General features: G+C 48.4%; 1 protein-coding gene across 1 annotated transcript in view; it reads left to right on the top strand.

Annotated features, from left to right (window-relative positions):
* ZFAT (zinc finger and AT-hook domain containing) overlaps nt 1-25,385 on the top strand; it is a 154,213-nt gene that overhangs the window by 85,567 nt on the left and 43,261 nt on the right. The window contains exon 11 of the mRNA XM_059043620.2: nt 7,642-7,730. Within this exon, the coding sequence (XP_058899603.1) occupies nt 7,642-7,730 (89 nt within the window). The remainder of the gene's footprint in view (nt 1-7,641; nt 7,731-25,385) is intronic.

Below are 25,385 nucleotides of genomic sequence, written 5' to 3'. Positions count from 1 at the left end.
AGTGGAGGTGACATTTCTACCCCCCGATCTCCCATCTTTGAACGGGAGTTGCACCATCACGCATTTTGAGGAAAATAGGAGCCGCTGGTGAAACATTGTGTTCCCAGAACGAGCAGCAGTGGCCGCAGGGGACACCTCCAGCAAGCCCAGCACTCAGAAAGGTGCCTGACGGGAGGCACAGGTGCAGAGGTTGCCGACTGTGTCTTTTTTCTTAGCACCAGCAGCAGCAGCCAGGGTCATTCACACACCGCCATGCAGTCCTCACACTTTACCCTTGAACTACCCGTCACACCTTTTCTTTCCTGAACTAATGTGGTGCCAGTTCCCGAGCCCCTTCTGGGGAAGGTAGCCAGACTGTCGGGTTCTTGTATTGTTGTTGCTTTCACCTTTCTAAAGTATCACACACATACCAAAAATGCATAATCGGTAAGTGCTCCACTCAGTGGATTATCACAAAGGAAGCACACCGTGTAACCGCATCCTAGCGTGAGGCACGAACACTGCCAGCCCCTCAGGAGCCCTCCTCACCCACCACCCCCGCTGTTCCCGTTCACTGCTCCTCAACGTAGCTACTACCTGGACTTCTGACACCGGAGGGTGATCTGTCCTGTCTTTGAACTTCATATAAACCGATTCATATAAACGTGCTCTTCTGTGTCTGGCTTTTTCCTTTGCACGTTAAGTTTGTAAGGTTTATCTGGGTGCTTGTGATTTTGACGTTTAACATCTGGACCTCTGCGTCAAATGAGAATTTCGTAAGTAACTGAGATCCTACATTCTGTAGTTTGTAGTGAGGAAGACTTTGTGCCTTCAGTTCGCTTTTCTCATTGTGCCAGTGTTTTCGCGGTAAGCTTGCAGTGCTTCCCTCAGAAGAGTGCTTCTCCAGAGAGTGGTATGACTCCGCTTTCTTTTGTTCTCCTTACTGACGAGCATTAGCTCAGAGTGACTTCTGACTGTTTTAGAAAGGCTCAAGCCTGACTCAGAAGACAAGAAATGACCACCCTGAGATGATTCGTAAAATTAGGCCACTGTCTTTTCCGTGCAAAGAGGAGGGGCAGAGATGCCTCAGTCAGTGTACAGCTAGTCAAGGCTGGGCGGTGTTTTAAAAGACAGTGGACCCTTTTGAGCTTCAGGTTTGCAAACCACTGATAGCACTTTATTGTTCCACGTTGAAAGACCCGTCTTCCGGACTGCAGGCAATAGCAGATGGGATCCAACATCCCAGCCTTTCAGAGACGGGTGATAATTCACCAGAAGTGCCTTTCTGTTACGCAGAAAACGTTAAAACCGCAGTCACAAAAATCTAACCCCTTCCTACAGGTATGCCCACAATTCTACAAATGAATTATTCTTTAAAAATTGTTTTTCAACCTTTATTCCTGTTCAGATGGAATGGTTACGTAGTTGTGATTAAAGGATAAATATCATTCTTTTAGCTTTAAAATTACTATTAGTTTTTGTTGCTGTAGAGTCCATGAATAATACATTTAAGAGGTATATAATGTTCCATTAAGAAAGGTGATCCATGAGTTACACCACCATTCTCTTATTTTGGGGCAATGTATTGTTTTCTTTTTTCCTCCCATTATTACAGCTTATGTTGCAGGGAATGCTTTCTTGCATTAATTAATTAATGCAAGAATTCATTCCTTAGGACATATTTCTAGGAGCGGGGTGGCTCTTTCGTTTTGGTGGTTTCAATCATGCATTGCACGGCCAGCTTACTTTTCAAAACAACTGTACCAGAAACATGACAGTGTTCTCACTGAACTCTTTCATTTTTGCATGATACTAAACATGTTCAGTTTCTTAGTTTAATGGATATCAGATCTTACCATTTTATTATACTTTTTAGGGATTTGAGAATCATGAAGTCAATCAGGTGAATTAGAGGATTAGCTGGATGACATGAGTAACGTGCGGGAGGAATTTGTAACATTGATGGGTCCCTAGCGCTGTGTGCAGGTGTTTGCTGCCATTGGACTTCTTTTGATTAATTAAGTCGGATTTAATCCTCTCCTGAGTGCATTGTTTGTTCGTGTCCTTTTTTACGTCTTTGCCTTGAGGGGTCTTTGCGTTTTATATTCATGCACCCACCGATTCATTCAACAGCTGCATTTGCTGGGACTCTTGGTTGCCATTGTCAGAAACTTATTTGAGGTCACTGAGACAGAAAAGGGGCATTTATTCTAAACTCCAGAGACTTGCGATCCTTGCGTTTTCCGTTGCTTCTTCACAGGACTGTCCTAACCTCACCTCCTCTTCGTGTGGCTGGGCCCCGTCAACCTCCCACCTTAGCTTGCCCGTTGCTTCCTCACAGAGGCCTTCCCTGATGGCTCAGCCCCGTGGCCACACCCCGTCCTGGCCTCCTCATCCTCCACTGCCCTGTCCGTTTCCTCCATAGCCCATTGTGACTTGTCGTGGTTGATTTGCCTCTTGTCCTTATAGGCCGTGAGCTCCATGAGGGCAAGGGCTCCGCTGTCCGCTCGCTGCTGTGCTTAGGGGCCTGGCCTGGTCCCCACACACAGTGGGCCCTCAGGGAGTGCTTGCTGAGTGGATGTCTCCGTCACTCACCTTTGCTCCTCTCTGCCTCCTTGTTCTGACGTTCTGTCTCTGCCTCCCTTTGCAGACTGGTTTGTGTTCTTATTTCATCCACAGATTGAAAACACAATGACCAATAGCTTCCGAGTTACATGCTTCGGATCCCGACAGTTCAGATTCCTGGCTCAGCTTGGGTCACTGGTCCACAGCGGTCCCGTCACCTGTGGCTGGGGGTGCAGGGATGGTGGGCAGGGCCATATACAAGGCTCTGGTGTGCCCTGTGTGACGGTGGTGACGGTGGGGAGGGGGAGGGCACGTGGCTGAGCAGACGTCCTGCTGGGACGGCCCTGTGACTTGCTGCTAGCCTCATAGCTGGCATGCTCTCGCTGCCGGCCACAAGGATGTGGAGTGAGAAGTCTACTGTCCCTGTCCCCAAAGTACCTGCAACCCACCGAGGGCGCCAGATGGACCAACCGGAGATGAACTGGTGAGCCACTTGGAGTTAGGCACTTTGGATACAGCAGCGGGTAGTACGAACAACAACCAAAGCAGAAGCTAAACACCCCACTGTCATGAAGCTAAATGAGAAACAAGATAAATCCATAAAATAGGGGGTATATTACAATTGAGATATGACAAAAATATCTTAAATATTGAGAAAAATGAGATATGAAAATGTGAAATGGTTCAATTTCAATATGAAAATGTTACAAGATGAGGGATGTCACAAAGGAATCAGTAAAGGAAGATGGGGATGGTCACGGAAGGGAGACCAGCCAGCAGAGCATGGAAGGAAGGGCACCCCAGGCCCCAGAACAGCAGGTGCAAAGGCCCAGAGGTGGCGTGAGTGTGCTATGTCCCTGGGGTGGAGAGAGAGGGGCGAGGATCATGGCTGAGCACGGGAGGTAACGGGGAGGGTCCCAGCGGCCATTGCCAGGTGGTCACGGCTTGCTGTGGGTGGAGACAAGCCCAGAGCAGTTGCTGGGGGCAGGATGCGGAAGGCCTTCTGTGAACTCTTTGATATTATAAGTTACTTACATGTTATCATTTTCCTTTCTCTGTTTGTATTCTTTCTATTTTAAGGAATATTATCTCAGGCTGACTTAATTGGACCTATCCTTGGATTGTCCCCGAGAGTGTCAGGGAGGTCAAAGCGCTAGGATTTGAGGGGTCACCTGCGCACACCCTCAGCCTCTTCTCTCAGGGGACCACTTGTCGGGTGCTTGCCGCCCAGAGTCTGAGCCCATCCTGGCAGCAGGCAGAGGTTGCCTCCCCGTTTTTCTAGTGGGGACATGCCGAGCAGCAGGGAGGAATGAGCCCCAGGCCTCACAGGTGAGCTGGCCAGGGCTGCAGGAGCGCGCCCCTCCCCTGCCACACTGGTGCTTCCTGGGGCCACCATCCTGCGGGACCAGGCTTTACGCGTGTGGTTCCCACGTGCCCCTTGCTGTTGGAAATTCCTTGTTCCCTTTGGGGAAATCGCGCCATGTCCTTATGAGCCGAGGGGATTCTTAGGTAGCTGAGTCAGAGCTTTGGGGTCCAAATCCAGGCTCTGCCACCGACTGCTTCACAACCTGGCAAGTTCCTCAGCTTCTTGTTCCTAGTTCCTCATCCATAAGAGAGGTGCCCTGCCTTGCCTCCCCGGGTTCTGGGGAGCACGAGGAGTTCAGACACGCCACGTCCCGACACAGCTGCTGACGGCCAGCAGCTCGGTAGGTAGAGCTAGGCGGGCACCTTGTGTGCAAAATGAATTCAGTTTTTTAAAGAGTCCACCTCATTTTTTCTTTGTCATCATTCTTTTCTTTTCCTGGACTGCTCTGTGACTCGCATCCTATACAGTCATTTGCTGTGCCCCTACCAGCCCTTTGAGGCCACTCTAACCTCGGGTAAACACTACGTTTTCTAGACAATTCTCCCTGTGATTCTCAGGAGTATCTTTTTTTTTTTTTTTTTTTTTTTATGTTGGGGGTAGGAGTTTATTAATTAATTTATTTTGGCTGTGTTGGGTCTTCGTTTCTGCGCGAGGGCTTTCTCTAGTTGCGGCGAGCGGGGGCCACTGTTCATCGCAGTGCACGGGCCCCTCACTATCGCGGCCTCTCTTGTTGCGGAGCGCAGGCTCCAGACGCGCAGGCTCAGTAGTGGTGGCTCACGGGCCTAGTTGCTCCGCGGCATGTGGGATCCTCCCAGACCAGGGCTCGAACCCGTGTCCCCTGCACTGGCCACTGCACCACCAGGGAAGCCCCCTCTCAGGAGTGTCTTGATAGAAAACAATCTGATAGTCTCAAATCATTACATTTTTATGTTTAGTCATGCATCTATATTGCATATTTTAATTAGGCAGCAAAAGATGATGTCAAGCGCTCTCCCAGCCTGTTCGGTGGGGGGGCGTCAGTGGTCGCTGAAAACATTTGCAATATTTATTGCCTGCGCTCTGACGCCTCATAAGGGATGGCTTTTAAGAGCTGCCTTCTTTCCTTGTCTCTGGCGAGCCCTGGGAGTGTATTCATAAAAGGTTCCCTGTGGACCTCAAACGAGGCGATGCCATTTCTTCATCTCAGGCACTAATCATTTTTAGCTTAACCTCCTACTCTTTGATCCAAGTGTATTGGTGGTGAGTGAAAACATTTATCAACGTGGAGAATGGGTTTGTCCGCTTTCCTCTCCGCATGGTGCCGGCGGGGAGCCTAGACACCATTCTGCTCAGGCTGTGCCTGGCGCAGTCGTGGGGTATTTAGGGGAGTCACACACCAGTGGGGAAGCATGGGGTCCGAGTTTATACAGGAGACGTGTAGCCATGCGTAGCCCTTCTGTTTGGAAAAGATGGTCCTGTGTTCAGGGGAAGGTGTTAACTGTGCTCTGATTATGACTCTTCTGCCTTTTACACATGAAAAAGGTTTCCTCACACTGTGGACTCGCAGAATCAGTAGCACTAGAGTTTGGGGGTCCCTCGCCTGGAATGATAGGTACAGCTGCAGTATTAACATGCCTGTATTATTGTTTCCCTTTTGCTGCTGCTATGGAGAGCATTAGTCACGTAAGATGTACAAAGTTTCCTTTTTGCTTCCTGCCCAGCTCAGTTTAGTAGAATGCACAGAATATGTTGAGTGTGTGCCGGGCGCTCAGGCACTAGGGGTGCCAAGGTGACTAAGATGTGGTTCCTGCCGATGGGAGGCCAGTGGCAGGTCGTGACCGTGCTGCAGGGCCAGGGCGTGGACAGAGCGTGTGACAGCGTGTCGGGGGGCTGCAGGGGGCTGGCTCTTAGCGCGCTTATACCAGAGATGATGTTCAACTGGAGTTCTGAGTTAAAGTGAAGAGTGACCACATGCCAAGAGACAGTGCATCTCAGGCATGGAAGATGCTAGCAGAGGCTCAGGCTTCTTGGACTGCAAAGGCAAAACAGGAAATCAGAGAGAGGGATCAGGAGGGGAGCGTTACTTTGCTTTTGGGTGCCTTCTGTGCCATGCTTTGGAACTTCAACTTTGATCTGTATTTGGAGTCATCCGTGGGCTCTGCGGCAAGGGCTGTGGACGAGTTTGTGTGTTAGATCAAGGGTGGAGGATGGGGCACCAGGATGGATGGATGATGGATGGAGGGGGGGGCACTGGGTGGGTGATAGATGGATGGGCGGGTTGCCTGAAAGAAAGGAAACCAATTTATTTGAGCAATGGCTTTTGCCGTTGTCCAGGAAAGAAACGAGGAGGGCCTAAACCAGTGTGGAGGTTTCAGAAACAGAGAGAAATAGAAAAATACTGGGAGTTGAAATCAGGTGCTTAAAAAATAAGGTGAGTGTAGTTGGGGTCATGGAGATGTTGAGGAAGGCTACTGGGTCTCTGACTTGGGCGATCAGGTGGGTGATAAACTAGGAAAGCTGGAGGTGGAACCCATATGATGGGTGAGGCGAAGAGTCCAAATTAGGACATTTGGGACAGCTAGGCAGTAGTCCAGCAGATAGCTGAATACTCAAATCTCAAGTTTAGGGAAGGGTAGAAGGGGTAAAAGTATGAGTAGAAAATGTAGATTTTGACCTCAGAGGTTCCCATGCAAGGATGCTTGTAGAAGGAGAGGAGTGGGGGTGGGGGCCGGAGCGCTCTGGGGCCTCAGTGTATAAAAGCTGCAGTTGGGAGAGAGTGTTTCGAGGATACACAGAACGAACAGAGAGGCGCGGAGAGGCAGTAGCGGCGTGGCGTCAGAGGAGCAGAGGGTTTCCCGAGCGTGGCCTGTTTGCAGGGCCACGTGCGGTAGAGTCCTGTCAAGTACGGGCTGAAGTCCGCCATTGGCTTGGCGTCGTCGAGGCCCCTGGCTACCTTGGCGAGACAGCTTTTGGGGCGAGCTGGTGTCATCTGCCAGTTTGGGGTGGGCTTAGGAGTGGATAGAAAAGGAGCATGGAGGCTGCAGAGGTGGACAGCTTTTCCACCCCGCTTGTCTGGGAAGGAAAGGTGTGAGAGGTTCCCGGAGGGAGCCAGTGTTTCTGTGGACCACGTGCGGTGACTGTGGTCACTGCTGCCCCCAGAGGCTTAGAGCCATTAGAAGCCGCGTGGTGAACGCCGCTGCTGTGAGAAGTAGGCCATGTTTTTATTTGGTTGCACATTTGTATTATTGCAAGTTGAGGTTTTATTTTTGCTCCTCCGGGGTAAAAAAATGTAGCCTGCCCCATATATCCATTGATTTAACATGTGGGCTTGTTTATTACATTACTGAATGTTTATAAATTGCTGAAACATGAATCCTCTCAAAAGACCCACGTCTCAAACTTCTCTGTCGTTTTCTCTCTAGCCTCTCCTGAAATCGGCCTTTCTCACTCCTACGAGTTCCAAAACACAGATCTCTTCTCTTGCTGAAGGGCATTCTGCAGGTGCTGTTGGCTCTCGGGATGGCGTCCACACTCCTCGGGAGACACTGAGGCCCCTGGCGTCCGGGCCCCCAGCCTCCCCCGGGCTGGACGGAGCATATGCTGCCTTGCGGCTGTGCACTTCCTTGCCAGCTCCCCCCGAGGTTCCGGGCACCCGCGACGGCACGGGGCATCCCCGTGCCCTCGTGCACGCTCCACTCACACTCAGGGGCTGTGAGCCCGACGGCGCTCACCTTCCTCTCCCTCCTTTTCAGGGAAGCAGTTCAAGTGCACGGTGTGCGACTACACGGCAGCCCAGAAGCCGCAGCTGCTGCGGCACATGGAGCAGCACGCCTCCTTCAAGGTAAGGGGGCTCCGCGCCGGGCGGGTGTTCAGGTTGGAAGTGCGCCGCTCTTCAAAATAAAGACGGAGGGAGCCTCCTCTCGTTGTTTTGGAGCGTCCCCTTCCCTTCTGGGCCTGCTCAGCCAGTGCCCGTGGAGTCTGCGGCGTGGCTCGGCTGACTGCATGCCCTCTCCCTCTGCAAGGGTAGCGCTCCTCTGTACTTCGGGGACCAAGTCCAGGAACAGAGTGTAAGAGGACGCAGACTAGAGATAGGCACCCTCTCACCGTAAAAACCTGGAGTGATTTAGAGCAAAGAGTACGTGCTTTAAGGACAAGTGTGTGCTGTCAGATCCTGGATTGTCTCAGGTGAACCCCTGATACGGCAGGTGTGATGATGCCTGGTAGGCAGGCGCTTGTAAGAGCCGGAAATGGCGCTCGTGTGCCCGCCGCGGTGCCAGCGTGTAACAGGGGCTCGGGAGACCGCGGCTTTCCTTATTCTTTTAATACCTCCAGTTGATGTTTCTTTCATGTAGATGGTAATATCCCCTTGGCCACTGTTTATGGTGCAGTTATTGACAGCAAGAACGCCGGTCCAGTGAATTTGTTTGATAAAAAATTCTGCTCAGCACTCAGCAGCTTGACCCTTAAAATCGATGCTGTTGCTGCTGGCACGTGCATGTGAAGGTGGGAACACGATGCTCTGAGATGTTTGTTGAAATCGTGTCTGCTGCTAAGTCCCAGAGGGCGGTAGGCAGAACGTGGAAGGACCCTGGGCTGCCACACTCAGAGGTGCATTATATCTATTGAGCGTCTACTGTGTCCCTGCACTGTGCCAGGAGCTTCACCCCCTCCACTCTGATCTCCACACGGTAGATATCATCGCCCGGATTGGACCACTGAACAACCTGCATCTCACATAAGTTAAGTGACCCCCACGAATCTTCCCTCGAGGCCCATCTCCACGGGCCTCAGTCGCCGTTGTAATTGTGGCCAGCCTATGCCGTCTGTCACCCCTTCTGAGGTACGAGGACCCTCCCTGACGACAGGCTCATTTTATGCTCAGAACAGCCTTGGGATGAAGTCACGTGAAGCCTCAATGATCTCTCCTCTTGTACTTAAGAAACCAGGTGGCTTGGGGGGGATGAGGGCTCACGTGCTTTGACTATCCAGGAGGTGAGGGAGGGAGAACTGGGGCTTAGCCTCCAAGTCCTAGGCCTGAGCGTCTCTCACCAGATCTTCTCAGTCCCTCGTTGGCGGCAGGAAGGGGGCAGTTGGGGAACCTGAGGCTGCTGTGCCTGTCGCTTCTGTAGCTGCCTTCAGGTCTGCACCGAACACGAGTTTCTCAGGTGAGACCCACGTGTCACCCAGCAGGAGTGCAAAATGTCTCAACTGGGATGTTCCATCTTTGCACACTTTGCACATAACTAAAATTAAGAGCTTAATGTTGCATTCCACCTCTCATAGATGTGTTTCTTTGGGGGACTCTGGATTTTCTTAGACTGGTGCCATTGTAGGACTAGAGGATGCAGAGTTAGGGCAACTCTCACTTTATAGATGAGAAATGTAGACCCCGGCAGGTTGATTTCTGTCCTCGCTGTTTCAGAATCGGAGCCAGACTTCTCACTCCTTCCTCAGGTTCCGTGTGGAGCATCTTCCCTTCCTAACCAGACACAGCAGACGGTCTCTCTGCCCTGAAGTCCTCCCTGACTTGTTCCTCAGATTTGTGGACTCTTTGGTTGGTGTGCAGAAGTGCACTTGGGGGTGGTTTGATTGAAGGCGCCCCCTCACGTGCGGTTCTCGGCTTCTTCCTGCCGTCACATGGTTGTGCTCCGGGGCCTCGGGAGCCCAACTAAGCTGGGCCCTGGGTCACGACCAGTTTCCCACGGACTCTCTGTGGATGTAGGCGTCCCCCTGCGGAGTGGTGCCCCAGCTGCGGATGAAATTTAGCCTGAATGAGGACCACTAGTTCAGTCCCGGGCTTCTCCCTTCCTCCAGGTCAGGATGCTCTTCTTGTACACGTGCGTGTAAGTCGTGCTTCTCAGTTAACTGGGGCTGATGAGGCAAAATGAAATTGATTCCTGCTAGCCACCCTCATCCTCACTGTAACTGCCCTTTCCCTTTCCTCTCTGTCCACCCCTGTAGTAGTTTTCCATTACTGTTGTGATAAATTACTCCAGCTTTGTAACGTAAACAACACGAGTTTATTGTCTTATAGTTCTGTGGTTCAGAATTCCAGCACAGGTCACACTGAGCTAGCATGCAGGTGACATGTTCTTTCTGGAGGCTCTAAGAGAAGATCCATTTCCTTGCTCTTCTCTGGCTCCTACAGGCCGTCCGCACTCCTCGGCTCGTGGCCCCTTCGTCTGTCTTCAGAGCCAGGTGGGCATTCCTCGTCTCTCTCCTCCTCTGGCTCTCCTCTTCTGCTGTCCTCTTCCAGTTTGAAAGGACCCTGTGATTACAGCACACCCACTTGGATAACCCAGGACAATGTCCGTATCTTAAAGTCAGAGGATCAGTAACCTTAATTCTAGCTGTAGTCTTAATGCCTTTTTGCCACATAAGGTTCCAGGGATTAGGACGTGGTCATCTTTGGGGAGGGCATTTTTCTGCCCACTGCATTCCTCCGTTCTTTTTTCTTCCTTTCACATCTATCTGTGTGGTAGAAATTTTTCATCCATATCAGAAAGTATGTAGTGTGCATCTCCTACATTCCCTTTTCCTACCCACAGCAAGCAGTATGAAGAAATCAAGCGTCACTGTTTTACTGCTCCGAGATGAGACTTCAACATCTTGGGCAAATACTGCTAATTCATTGCAGTTGGCTTGCTAGAGGAAACCAGTTTGCCTTTCCAGATCTGGATGTGTAATGTTCAATATATAATTTGTGTCAGGGAGCACTGTAATAAAGGCAAACTCCTGTATTGCCTTTTAAAATTACATGGTGTCATTCATGTATTTATTTTAAGAATGAAATTAAAATGTATTCACTAGGGCTTCCCTGGTGGCGCAGTGGTTGAGAGTCTGCCTGCCGATGCAGGGAACACGGGTTCGTGCCCCGGTCCGGGAAGATCCCACATGCCGTGGAGTGGCTGGGCCCGTGAGCCATGGTCGCTGAGCCTGCGCTCCGCAACCAGAGAGGCCACAACAGTGAGAGGCCCGCGTACCGCAAAAAAAAAAATAAAAATAAAAATAAAAAAATAATGTATTCACTAAATAAGATTTGGAAAATGCTTTTTGGTTCTTTTTCTTGGGGGAATTTTTGGGTATATTTTTAGACATGGTTGAGGTCACACTGTCAATGAGCATTTTTTTTTTTTTGATGGAGATTAAAACGTCAGCTTTATCAGTGATGAAGCTCTACTGGAGAATGTGGCTTAGATGAGTGGCCAGATGGCTTGCTAAGGATACTTCACTTCTGAGTTAGAATAACCTCACAGTCAAAGGCCAGACAGGGTCACCTACATACTTTAGGCATTATAAATATTGCCTTTTTTCTTTATCCTCATTTCATAGGCCTTTTTTCATTTTATGAAAATACATTTATTAACTACCTTTAATGGCTGCATAAGGATGAGTATCATAGTTTAATTTAACACTCCCCTCATAATTGGACAGTTTGGTCGTTTCCAGTTCTTGCTGTTAGAAATAACCCTACAGTGGACATCATACCAAAAGCATTTCTATGTCACCCTAAAATCCAAAGACTATGAAACACTGGGCAAAGCCCACCAAACCACTGAGGGCTCACAGACAGTGAAGGTGTTTATGTGCTTCTTGCAGCTGTAAATAAAATGCATTCCCTAGGGTGGGGCTGACACAATCGACCTTAAAGATGTACCAGAGAAGATGGTCGGATGAGAAGAACCAGTGCTGAGCCGGGAGTCTCTAAACAGGAACAGGCTTGTTCCCTCGGCCCAGCTGTTCAGCTCTGTGCTTCTCGCACATAAACAAGCCGCATGCCATTCTATAAGCAATGTGATCACCAGGCAGACGCACTTGTGGAGTTTTCTCCATTAGGCTCATATGAACCCATAACTCTGCTGATAGAAATGCTCTCAGTCATAGGGCTGGCGGATTCTGTGCCAGTCTCCTCACACATCAATAATAAAGAGTGGCTTTATTTTTTTTTTTTTTTTTTTTTTTTTTTTTTTTGCGGTATGCGGGCCTCTCACTGTTGTGGCCTCTCCCGTTGCGGAGCACAGGCTCCGGACGCGCAGGCCTAGCGGCCATGGCTCACGGGCTTAGTTGCTCCGCGGCATGTGGGATCTTCCCGGACCAGGGCACGAACCCGTGTCTCCTGCATCGTCAGGCGGATTCTCAACCACTGCGCCACCAGGGAAGCCCAAGAGTGGCTTTATTTAATTTAAAAACATTTTGAAATAATTTTAGACTCACGAAAAGTCTCAGAGTTCCTGTGTGCCTAGCACCCACCTTCCCTTGGTGATAACATCTTTAGCTATAGCATATTGTCAAAATTAGGAAACGGACTTGGCGACACTACTATTAACTAAACTATAGACCTTATTTGGATTTTACCAGTCTTATCTATTTTTTTAAATTTTGAAACTATTTTTAAAAGTAGTTTTAGGGGGATTCCCTGGCGGTCCAGTGGTTAGGACTTGGCGCTTTCACTGTCAGAGGTCCGGGTTCAATCCCTGGTTGGGGAGCTAAGATCCCACAAACCATGCGGCACAGCCGAAAAAACAAAAACAAAAACAAAAACTAGTTTTAGGTTCATAGCAAAATTGGGAGGAAAATATAGAGACTTCCTATATACCACCTGGCTCCACTTCCTCTCCACATACGGCCTCCCCCATTTTCAACGTCCCCACCAGTGTGGTACATTTGTTACAACCGATGAACCTATATTGATATATCATAATCACTTGAAGCCCATAGTTAATATTTGGGTTCACTCTTGGTGCTGTACACTCTGCGGGTTTGGACAAGTGTATAGTGACATGTCTCCACAATTACGGTATCATACAGAATAGTTACACTGCCCCCAAGATCCTCTGTGCTCTGCCTGTTAATCGCCCTCTTCCCACTGCCTCCTGGCAACTTCTGATCTTTCTGCTGTCTCCATAGTTTTGCCTTTCCCAGAATGTCATATGGTAGGAATGGTACAGTATGTAGCCCTTTTAGATTGGCTTCTTTCACTTAGTAATTGCATTGAAGGTTCCTCCATGTGTTTTCATGGCTTGATAGCTCATTTCTTTTTAACACTGAATAATATTCCATTGTCTGGATGGACCACAGTTTATGCATTTATCTACTAAAGGACATCTTTGTTGCTTCTAAGTTTTGGCAATTATGAATAAGGCTGCTATAAACATCTATTTGCAGGTTTCTGTGTGGTCATATATTCTCAGCTCCTTTGGGTAAATACCAAGGAGTGCGATGGCGAGATTGTATGGTAAGAGTGTTTAGTTTGGTAAGAAACCCCCAAACTCTCTTCCGAAGTGACCATGCCATTTGTACCACGGTAGCTGTGCCATTTGGAAGTTCATTGAGATTCTGTTTGGCACTTGAAAATTTCTGAGAGCAATGAGATCTTGTAGAAAAACACAGGCTTTTAGAACAAGGCAGACTCAGGTTTAGAACTAGACAGACTGTGCCACTTATAGGCTGTGTTATTTAACTTCTTTATACAGTTTTATTGTTTGTAAAATGTTGATGGCAATATCTGTCTCCTGGTATTGAAGATATTAAAGGCAATATCACTTTTATGAGAAGTGGATCTGGTACATGGTAGATGATCAGTAAATGTTGGCTCTTTTTCCTCTCCCCTGTCTCTTAAAAATGACTCCAGTACCTAAAAGAACCAAAGCAAGGATTATAAACCAGTTTAATCATGCTTTCAATTTATGTTTGTAAATCACTCATTCTAAATATTTTCCAGGTGTTGTGTTTTCCTTATATATTTTTTTAGATGTTGGTGTTATTTTACTTTTGTTGTTGCTTATGGCTTTGGAGTTAGGCAGATAAGGATCAAAATCTTAATGCCACTACTTACTAACTAGCTGACCTTTGGGGATTTTGATCCTTCGCCTTTTTGGGTCACTGTCTCCTTGTTTGAAAATTGGGAACAATGATACCATTATTTCAAGGGCTACATTAAGAAGGAGAGGTTGATTTGAGGGAGCAGATTGGAAGGAATGTGCCCCCATTGCTTTGGACAGACCTGGACCATCAGCCCTGTGCAGGCCAGCTCCAGGGAGGAGGTGCTGGGAGGGCCTCAGGCTTGCTCTCTTGGTAACAACAGCTGGGGGGCTTTCTTTTTAATGGGAGCAGCTCTGGCCTCCTGCCACCCTTCCCATCAGATTAGTTCTTCGCTTTCAGTAAACCTGGAGGCCAGCCCAGCATCCTTGACTACGCCACATTCCCATGTGGTTCTGAGGCAGAGGCTCCACAAATCATTATCTGCCAGCCACTGAACTGGGTTTTGAACTGTGTGAAGGAAAGGTCCGCTCTGAGTTTTTATATAAAGTGTGTTCTTGTAAATAGCATGTAACTGGATCTTGTTGTTGCCTGTATATGTGTGTGTGTATGTGTGTGTCCATGTGTGTCCATGTGTGTCCATGTGCCCGCACACAACCAGTCTGACAATCACTGCTCTTTAATTGGAGTGCCTAGTCCATTTACAGTTAATGTAATTTTTGGCATGTCTCACTTGAAAAGTGTGGTCTTGGTGTTTATTTTCTCTGTCATGTCAGTTCTTTGATCCTCTCTTCTCCTTTTCTGGTTTCTTTTGGGTGAATCAGGTATTTTTTAGTATTCCATTTGACTTTTTCCCCTGAGAGAAGAGATTTTCTTTTTCAGGTAAATTTTAAAGAACAGTTGTAGAATTACAGAAAAATTGTTATGGTAATATGGAGAGTTTCCATATTCCACATACCCAGTTTCTCCTGTTGTTAGCATCTAACATTTACAATAGTACATTTGCTACAGCTAATGAACCAATATTAATACATCATTAACTAAAGTCCATATCTTATTAAGATTTCCTTAGATTTTACCTAATGTCCTTTTCCTGTTCTAGGATCCAGTTTAGTCATGATGTCTTTTTAGGCTGCTTTTGGATCTGACAGTTTCTCAGACTTTCTCTGTTTTTGATGACCTTGGCAGTTTTGAGGAGTACTGATGAGGTGTTTTATAGTATAGCCCTCAATTAGGATTTGTTTGCTTTTTTATTTTTAAATAAATGTATTTATTTTATTTATTTATTTTTGGCTGCGTTGGGTCTTCGTTGCTGCACACTGGCTTTCTCTAGTTGGAGAGAGCGGGGGCTACTCTTCGTTGTGGTGCACGTGCTTCTCATTGCAGTGGATTCTCTTCTCTAGTTGCGAAGCACGGGCTCTAGGTACGCAGGCTTCAGTAGTTGTGGCACACGGGCTCAGTAGTTGTGGCGCATGGCCTTAGTTGCTCCCTGGCATGTGGGATCTTCCTGGACCAGAGCTCAAACCTGTGTCCCTTGCATTGGCAGGTGGATTCTTAACCACTGTGCCACCAAGGAAGTCCCTGTTTGCTTTTTAACTATACTTTCTTTGTTTGTTGTTTTTCTTTTTAGTTATTGCTGTGGACATCACAGTATGCATCTGTATTTTAACACATTCTAGCTAGCTGCAAATATACTGTTTTATGAACAGTGGAAGAACCATGAATCATTATAGTTTACGTTACACCCCTCCTACTCTTTGGGTTCTTGTTGTCATGCAGATCACTTCTCTTTGTGTTCTAAACTCCTCAATATAGTGTTATTTTTTGGTGTAGTCGGTATTTAAAATATATGTAAGAAAATATAATCTTAAAAATGTCTTTTATGTTTACTTACATATTTAGCCTTTCTGGTGTTCTTTATTTTTTTATCCTGCAGGCCTGTCTTCCATCTGATAAATTTTCCTTTAGTTTGGAGAACTTCTGTTAGCATTTGTTATATATATCTGTTTTGCTGGAGTTGAATTATCTCAGCTTTTGTCTATTTGGAAATTCTTTGTCTTCATTTTTGAAGAATATTTTGATGACTGTAGATTTCTAGTAGGACACCACTCTAAAGATGTTGTCCCATTATGTTTTGTCCTTCATTATTTCTAACCCTTATCATTTCCCCCTATAGGTAATGGTTCTTTTACCCCTCTGGTTTAGATTTTTCTCTTGTTCTTTGTTTTTTCATCATATTAACATTATGTTTAGGTGTGGTTTCCTAGTGTTTACCTTGCTGAGATTTTGGATCTGTGGGTTGATACCTTTCATGAGGTTTGGACCATTCTCAGCCAGTATGTCTTTACGTATTACTTCTGCTTCATTTGCTTCCTTTTTTTCCTCTAGGCCTATACCTCATATATTAAACTATTTGATATCTCACAGCATTCAGATGATCTGTCTCTCTTTCTGTCTCTAATTCTTCTTTCTCTTTGTGTTTCAGTTTATATGATTTGTATTGATCTTCAAGTTTACTTATCCTTTCTCTCATATGTCAGTTCTGCTATTTAGATACTCAAATGAATTATTCATTTCTGATTTTTTTTTATTTATAGCATTGACATTTAGTTCTTTTTTATAATTATTTTCTCTGCTAAAAATTATCATTTGTTCACACATGTTTTCCATTAGAGCCTTTAACTTATTTATCATCATTATTTTAATGTTTCTGTCTAATAATTTCAATATCTGAGTGATCTGTGCATCAGTTTCTGTTGACTTTTTTCTTGAATTGGGTCACGTTTTCTTCTTTGCATATCTCATAATGTTTACCTGGACGCTAGATATTACGTGTGAAAGAACAGTAGAGACTGTTGTCCATGGGAAAGTAAATGCCTCTTTGTATCAGGCCATTAGAGTGGGGATTGTACAGAGAATAGCAGGACTGACTGCTGTCCTTTCAAAGCTGTAATTGCGAGCTTGGCCCTTGGTTGGTATGTGGTTGTTGAGACAGTCCTCTGGCTTTCTGCCGCTTGCAGAGCTCTCTCCCCTCTCTGCCCAGCCCGACCTCAGGAGAGCCTACAGTGTACTTGGTGAAGGCTTTGTACTGTTGATGAGGATGGTGGTGGACTTTCTCTTCCCCGACCTGCTCCAGCCCTGGAGCCCTTGCTCTGTTTTCTCTACACCCACTGTGTGCCAGGGTAGAGGATGTTGGGATGATGCCAGGTCTCTGTCTGCCCAGCTCACGGGTCTGGGGAGAGCCACCTGTGCATAAAAAGCAACAGCAAGTATGTTAACTGCTGGAAGAAACTTAGGTACTAAGCTCTGTAGGAACCCAGAAGACCAACTAACTAATTATTACAATTCTGTCATTTTTTAAAAGCTATGTTTTAATTGAGTTAATATAGTATTATCTTATCATGCAAAATCTATAGCTTTTGAAACCTATAGTAACCAAAAGTTTCTGATCGACTGATATCCACAAATCAAAGGGATTAGTGTAATCCCTCCCTTGTTGTATTTCTGACAATGAAATGGGTCCCAAAGGCGTTCATAATGTGTCCATGTAAAGCAGAATCAAGTTATATATATATAGAAGATGCCAGGCAGCTGAGCTCATAGGCTGTGTAAGGGGCTTGGATACTAAATTGAACAGAGGTGGTGTTTGGATGAGTTCAGCCAGGAAGTGAACTAATTTACTCCTAGTTTCCACTCTAAACTTAATAAACAAGGAAGTGAAAGTACAGAAGTGATCTCAAAGAAGCAGAATGTTTAGAACCACACATTTATAAAGAGTTCAAGTTATTCCTCAGTCTGAAATCCTCAGTATCCCCCAGAATGCGGAGTCACCTGGCATTGCTTATATAGCAAGCACTGTGGCTTTATTTCTACTATAACTTCTTCAGTCACCCAGGAGATGGTTCCATCTTTCCATCAGAAACTTCCGCCACAGTGTTGGAATGTTTAAGTATCTTGTGTCAGAATAAAAAAGACAGGTGGGGGCTTCCCTGGTGGCGCAGTGGTTGAGAGTCCGCCTGCCGATGCGGGGGACACGGGTTCGTGCCCCGGTCCGGGAGGATCCCACATGCCGCCGAGCGGGTGGGCCCGTGAGCCATGGCCGCTGAGCCTGCGCGTCCGGAGCCTGTGCTTCGCAACGGCAGAGGCCACAACAGTGAGAGGCCCGCATATCAAAAAAAAAAAAAAAAAAAAAAAAGACAGGTGGACCCCAATCCCTTTTATAATAGCCATCTGCTGGGTATTTCAACAGGTGTTTCATGTATGTTACCTTATTTTGCCCTCAAAACTACTATGATGTAGATATTCATCTTCCCATTTTACAGATGAGGAGACAGGCCCAGAGTCCAGTTAAGTAACATACTCGAGAGTAACACGATTTGTAAGTGCGGGAGCTGGGATTTTGAGCCTTGTGTCTTTATAGACAAAGCTACCCCTCCATGCGTTACCCTCCACTTTTCTACTCTCAAGCCAAGCAGAGGGACGTTCTGGCTTCCTCGTCTCTTTTTTCCCCTCGCTGCTTAGATTATATAAGCCTGCAGTTAGATGTTTAGCTATCAAGACTCAAGCAAAATCGTTAAGCAGAATGCTGAGTGAGTGTAAACTTAGCAGCTGTAGCATTTCCCCAAATGAGTGGAAATTACTGAACCGTGGGGCAAAGAGAGTTAGAAGTCCATTGTAGGGCTGCTCTCGGTGGTGTTTATTTTGCTTTTCAGCTCTTAATTTCACTGAAAGTGGAGAATCTGAGATTACGTGTTTCCCTCTTTTCCTTTAAGCATGTGTATGCCTATGAGGAGGAAGAAGGGCCATGGCAGGGGGGCAGGTGGTCAGAGGGGCCATTCATTAAGTTGTTTTGAACTGGAATGTCTCTGCTGAAAACCTGTTACACCATCTTCAGCTTTCTTGTATTTTAGACTTTTTAAGCACTTTGGGTGATAAAGTAAATGAAATCGGATTGTCTTATGTTAAATTAAAATCCTGTCTAATAGTGTGCAGTATATTCTCTGGAAATATTGCATTTTGACAGCATAAGCGATTACAAAAGAATCAATAATTGGAGAACATTTAAAGAGTCTTCTAAGCTCTTGCACGAGAAGCAATTAGTATGGATTGATTTACTGTTATTTATTGTGATGAGGTAATTGCCTCAACATAAGACATTTTGGAACTTGTGGTACTCCATGGTTTTAAAACATTTATTCTTTTAAATTGTTTAATTGTCTTGGGCCTCATTTTACAACAGAGGTGACTTTGTGCTTGGTGAAATATAGGAAGACCTGGCTTTTTTCTCTCTGGATCCTTGGCCCTAAGCTTGGATTTGTCCCAGTTGTGGCCAAGCCAGGAATGAAGTTCCAACCTTGTGCTCTCAGGCTTGTAATCCTGAAGAGACAGGGCCAAAAAAAAAAAAAAAGAAAAAAAAAAGAAAATTACAAAACTCTTCTCTTCTGCACAGATGGTACAGGGCAGCTTTGACTGAAGGCTTGGGTTGTAGACAGACCACAGGGTGACGAGTGGGACAAGGAGACGGGGTGCTACTCGCATTCACACTGACAGCATTGCTTTGAAAGCTTTGGCACAAACCTGTTTAAGGGCTGACCCCGAGGAACGTGAGTCTGTGGACGTCCACTTGCGCCCGGCCCTCCTTGGGATGCAGGTCCTTTCTTTTCTGGTGTGTGTCTCTTTGCTTCTGCGCCTGTGTCCCTTTTCTCCTTGTCGGTCCCCTGTGACTGTGCATCCTTCGGCTCTTTGTGTGTATGTCAGGTTGGGGCTTAGTTTACCCGTCCCCCCACTTGGTTCTGCGTGTGTGTCGTTTACATCTACCTCTGAGCCCAGGCTAGAGGAGGAGGTGAGGGAGCCAGGATTCCAGACGCAGATGCTCTTTAGGAATTTCCCATATCGGCCTCACCGCGTGTCTTATGATTTACCATCTCCGTCTTTTTTCCTATGAATATGCATGTTTTTCATTTTGAGTGGCTCACTTCCCAGCCCAGGGGTACAGATCCAGTCTCTTGGCGGTTGACCTGGCCCAGTGTGTTTTTCTCTTGCTACAGGGTGAGGGGCCTGCATGTGGCTCTGCTGAAGGGGCTCTCGGAGCAGCTGTGGGGATGCACTCTGTAAATCTGCGAAACATGTCAGTCTCCCAGCCCATGTCATCATCCAGAACATTCTCAAAGGGCCACGAGCTTTGCTGGATGCCCCTGTGCGGGTAACGGGACTTGGCGGTTCACAGATCCAACGCGGTGACATTTCTCTGAGTGGAAAAGAAGTTTCTCACGGGCGCCTTTACCGCTGAGTAGGGAGATCTTGAAGCCAGCGGCCAATCAGTCGGGGTTTTTGTCTTGCATGGCTTGTTCTGCGAGTCTCTGGTACCCACTGATCTCTGTTGGCTACAGTGGGCGACTCAGCAGAAGTGTAAGGCATGTGGCTCAGGGGGACAGGGTCCACCTGGGGGATGGAGGATGGCATAAGGTGGGATTTTCCAGAGTGTGTTCCTTAGAACACTGGTCCTGTGGGATGTTTCAGGCGTTGTGTGGAGGGGCGCAGCGTGCAGGGATTCGCAAACTTATCTCACCGCAGGACCCCTTCCTCCCTTTTCTTCCCCCCGGTGTTCCCTCCCAGCACTTCGGTTTTGTGAAACAACTTGGGAAATGCTGGTTATCGGAGAATCAAAGAGTAGAAAAAAATAGTGTATCGAACCCCACATGTATCTGCCCTGCAGAGGCCTCTGATCAGCCCCCGAGTTAAAGCCCACACCCTGCAGACGGCAGGTGGCTGCGCAGCCTGGCCTCGCCTGCTGGTCCGCCCGCTGCCCGCCGCGCCCCGCGCCCCTGCAGCAGACACAGCGCGTCCTCACTTGGCCTCACCCCTGCCCTGCCCTCTTCTCGTTGCCCTTCTCCCAGAAAGCCACGTGAGTCTCTCCCCTTCTTCTGGTCTTGGTTCAAATGCTTTATTTTTTCCCTGCTGTCTGACAACATCTGGCAGGTTGTGTAGTCCCTTGTTTGTGATGCTGGAATGTGCATTCTGTGGGAGCGCTGTTAGCTTCTGTTCTCGTCTCAGCAGGGGGGCAACACTGAATAAACACCTGTTGTGTGAACAGATGAGTAGATGAATAGGTTCTATAGCACTTTAGTGACATGGGCTGATCCTGGAGGTCATCTAGGTGGAGGTGGGCCTCTGGGCTCCTCGGAGGGCTTGTAGCCACAAGGGCACGGGGTTCAGCGGCTCTTCACCACCGGGCCCTACTTCCTCTCCACTCTGCTCTCAGCTCACTGTGTGGCCTCGCGCTCTCGGCACTTCCGTCCCTCAGCAGCGAGGGGCAGTGAGCTTAAAGTGAGAAAAAGCACACGTAGTCAAGCGTGGCGCCAAGGTCGTGGGGTTCTCTAGACTCACCCAGCGCCGTTGGCCCCCTGCTGAGAGTCAGGCACTGCGTGAGGCGCAGGCTCAGTGCAGCCCACCAGGAGCTGTTCTCTTAGCAAAAAGCAGATTTAATATCGGGAAGTGTATTGTTTTCCTGTGTCAGGCACGGTGAGCCTCGCTTCATCATTGTGTTATGTTCGACATATATCTCAGAGGAGATTCCTGCCAAAGGGAGCGTGGGTAATCTTTTCCTGGTGTGTTCCCTGAAAATCTGTGGAAATGCAGACATGATGGACTTCAGTATGGCAGTGCTGTTAACTGTCTAACCTGCAGTTTTAGAGGTAGTGGTGGGTAGCAGGCAACCCCGTGGGCCGTCCAGATGGGGGAGCTGTGCAGAGCCAGGTCCCCAAGGGGGGAGTAGGGAGACAAGGGGAAGGAAAGTGAGTAGTTTGTGTACCAGAACTTTATGTGCTGGAAATACTGCTGTGAAAACAGTACTATCTTGTTGATCCTGTTATAATTGGAAACACGAAGTCACTTGCGAAGCTGGAAATATACCATGATAGGGAGAGCCCCAGAAATCACCTGTCTAATCCTCCCATGGGGGAGATGGTTGCTGAAGCGGGGCTTGTGGGCGGGGGGCCTTGCAGTTAGTACACCAGCGGCCAAGGGGAGCGGCACGTGGGCTTTGGGGCCCAGACAGACTTTGGCTCACAGCCAGCTTTCCTGGTGACTGTACGGCCTTCAGCAAGCCACTCGCCCTCCCAGGGCCTCTACGTCCTCACCTGGGGAGTGGAGGTTTCTTGCCAAGGTGGTCGTGAGGCCTGCGGTGGGGACTCGGGGTTCACGGTCATTGTCACCAGTGCACTCTGGCTCCCCTCCTTGATCTGGCCTCTCCCAGTGCTCCACATGTAAACATGGACACCCTCAAATCCCACATGCAAGTATGCAGGCCAGAAGGAATACCCCTCCCCTCCCCTTCCCTTTCTCTCTTTCTCTCTTTCTTTCTTTTTTTTTAATAAGGCAGTTTGCCCTGAGTTTCTGTGTCTAAACCGTCAATGATAATAATCTGATAGCGTCTCCACGCAGGCCGCTCTATTTACGTTACCGCTACTCCTTGTGCTAAAATGAGGAAACGAGCCCGGAGTTGCACAGCTGTGAAGCGCTAGATCCCCGCTTGAGCCCAGGTCTCTTTGCCCCCCCGAAACCCCTGCCACTCAAAGTCTGTGCAAAACATTCTGGACCACAGAGCTCACCGTAGCCAACGGTGGGGATGCATCTGTTCTGATTGTTTCTTTCCAGAAATAAAATCCAGGTAAGACAGTTAGAAGAAGCTGTCACACTTCATCCTGTCCTTTCCAGGCTCTGATGACATAAAACTGCCTCTTAAGTCTCAGACATAACTGAATTAAGTCTCTGAGAGAGGGGAGCCCTGAATTAACAGTGCTCGAGAACCCCAGGTCCTGCCCTCCCCCCAGCCCAGCTGCACGCTTCTCGGGGTGACTTGGTGCTAGCTTGCATTTGAGGGAATTGATGGCTACCTCAGACATTGATGAAAAAAAATTCCATCTTCCTGTCGGGTTTTCTCAGCTGCAGAAGCGCGGCTGTAAATCTTATAGATGTTCTACAGCCCAGACCCCAGGGAAGCGCTTGCATAATCCAGGACCGTCTCTCTCCACCATGTAACGTGATTTAAGTTTGGCGATGCCAGTGTTACAGTTAATATTTCCTCCAGGCCTGTGACCAGGTCTCTCTTTAGAGAGACACCCCGACTGCAGTCTTCTTTTTGGACATTTTGGGTTATGAAGGGCAGATATGCCAGAAGCCCGTTCTAGTATCAACGTGATCTTTGTCACACCGATGAGAGAAATGAGGGTAAAGATCGCTTTACGTGTCAGGGTGTGAGTGCCTTTGCTGTTGTTGTTATTAACATTACTGCCACTCATTGGGTGCTGTGTCATTCAAGGCATTTGATCTAAGTTACCTGTAGTCCTCAAAAGCCTTGTGAAGCATTATGCTGGCGAGACTGCATGTCTCCCTCCTTTGTCCGCCCTCTGTGGCGTCATACCCCCCGGTGGGACACAGCGCGTGCTGCGCAGCCCTTGCGGGAACGTCCATCTGATCAGCCCGTCCGTTGAGTCGTAGGCGGACAGTGGGGCTGCTTCTGTTGTGTCGCCGTTACAAGCTCTGCTGCTGTGCACTGTCCGCGTGCGTGTCCTGGTGTGCTCGTCGACGAGATTCTGCGGGGTGAACACCCCTGGAGAGGACGTGCAGGCCGTGGGCACCTCTTCACCTTTACGAGGCGACGCCCAGCCGTTTTCCACAGTGTCTGCACCAGGTCACGCCAGCAGTAGAGGTGCACGGCCTGGAGCCTCTGTTGCTCCATGCCCCCGGGGTGAACGTTCAGGGTGGCCGACCTGCTGGGCCTGCGCTGGCCTCTCTGTGTGGCTGTATTTTCATTCTCATGGTGGTTAGTGGAATTGAGCCCCTTTTCATATGTTTTTGGGCCATTTGTATTTATTTCTCGTTCCTTTTTAAAAAAAATATATTGTTCAACTATTTTCTCATTTTTTCTATTGGGTGGTTTTGCTTTCCTATTTGTTTTCAGGAATTCTTTATATATCGGGGGTGTGGGTCATGTTTTTGGTTGCATGTTGTGAATGCAGTCTCCCGTGCTGTGGCTTTTTTTCCCCCACACCGTATCTTTTACAGTTGCTAAGTTGAATGTCGTTTGAAGAAACGTCCTATCCAGGGTTTTAGCTTCAGTTGTTGGGCGGCTTTACCAGTCAGTCACAGAAAGAGGAAGGTGGTTTGCCCTTTCTCCTCTGGCCACCTGGGTGTAGTAGGGGGCCCACCCGTGCGGGGCCGGCCTGGCTGCCAAGGAAACACAGGCGAGCCGCGCGGGGACAGACTCTGCTCTCCGGGCGCTGTAGCCTGGAGGGGGTCGGGGAGGCGGGCGCTGGGCCTCCAGAGAACAGTTACGCCGCAGCAGGGTTCATGCCGCCAGGTTTTCCTAGGTGCTGGGGGCCCCGTGGGAAGGAAAAGTCACATCTTCCAGGAGTTAGGGAAGGTTTCAGAGGTGAAGGTGCGGGGAGTAGCCTGTGAGCTAAGACTTTTGCAGAATGGATGGTAGCTTGTCTGGTGAACGTTTCCAGACGAAGCGTAGACACGTTTAGTGAGTGACTTCGGGATAAAGAGAAAGTGGAGCTCATCCAGTGGGGCTGGGGTCTGTGAAGGACAGTGGTGTTGTTTTCTTTCATAGCCAAGAGGCGCTTTGTTTTAAGTGGGGGGAGGGTGGGTATATCCGCTGGTATAAGCCGGTGATTCATGCTGTGGGGATGCAGGACTGGAGGCTTTGCTTCGAATGACCGGGTCAGCGCTGAATCTCACCGGATCGGCGCGCTCCTCCGGACGAGGGGCTGATCTCCACTGTCGCGACATGTTTCACCGAGACAGCCGCGTCCCCTTCTTGTCTTGGCTCGTGTGGTATTAGAATCAATCGGTTCTTTCTCGAGGTTACTGAGAAAAAGAGAGATGGAGCCTGACGCAAGGAACTCAAGTAGAAGGGGGCTCCGTGTCAGAGGGCAGGGATGAATGCCTCGTACAGCAGCCCGGGGGGCCCGCCGAGCGACCGGGGCAGCTCACCTGGGCCCCACGAGGTGTCCTGGAGGTTAGCCAGCTAGAGGAGGGCAGGCCGGGGTGTTGCTAAGAAAAAGGAGCAGCCTGACAGCATGAGTAGAAGCAGAGGAGAGATGTGGAGGAGCCCCTGGGCGCTACCTGGCCCGGAGCCTGACTCACCTTGTGAGAGCGGCGTGGCAGGTGAGGCCCTCTGGGGCTCTGTACACACGTCAACACCAAGGTCTCCCTCTGGTGCAGAGCTGCCACGTTCTAATAGGCTGGCTTCTACCAAACAGCGTCTAAATGGTCTCGTACCAACCAGCCCACTTAATTTAGGCTGTAACCATTATATAGTCTTTTCCTGCATTTTGGATCCAAAGTCATCTGAATACCAATTAGACTTGTGGTTTATCTCCTTCTTTACCTCTGTCTCTCCATTGGCCAAGGTTGTTAAACTTAGGCTGTGAAATCTTGACTCGTGGCCGCAGGTTTTACCCACAGGTCATCCGGAACCTTCTCCCTCGCCATTATGCTTCCCCGTCCTCTTCAGAGAGCGTCAGGCCCATCACAGAGGGAGAGGCTCACATTCTGATCTCTGAGCCTGTGGATGTAGCTGTAGGACCGTGATGCCACACGTGGTTCCACACAGCGGCCCGCGGGGTCCTGCCCGGTGACAGCCTTCCGGCTTGCTGTGGACGGAAGCCAGCGGGGCACCCTCTCTTTCTACCAGAAAGCCATCCTGTGCTCTGTGATTGCTTACCGACGT

The sequence above is a fragment of the Kogia breviceps genome, chromosome 17 (assembly GCF_026419965.1).
Source record: "Kogia breviceps isolate mKogBre1 chromosome 17, mKogBre1 haplotype 1, whole genome shotgun sequence".
Taxonomy (NCBI): Eukaryota; Metazoa; Chordata; class Mammalia; order Artiodactyla; family Physeteridae; genus Kogia; species Kogia breviceps.
The sequence above is the reverse complement of the archived record's forward strand: the minus strand, read 5'-3'. Positions and strand labels throughout refer to the sequence as shown.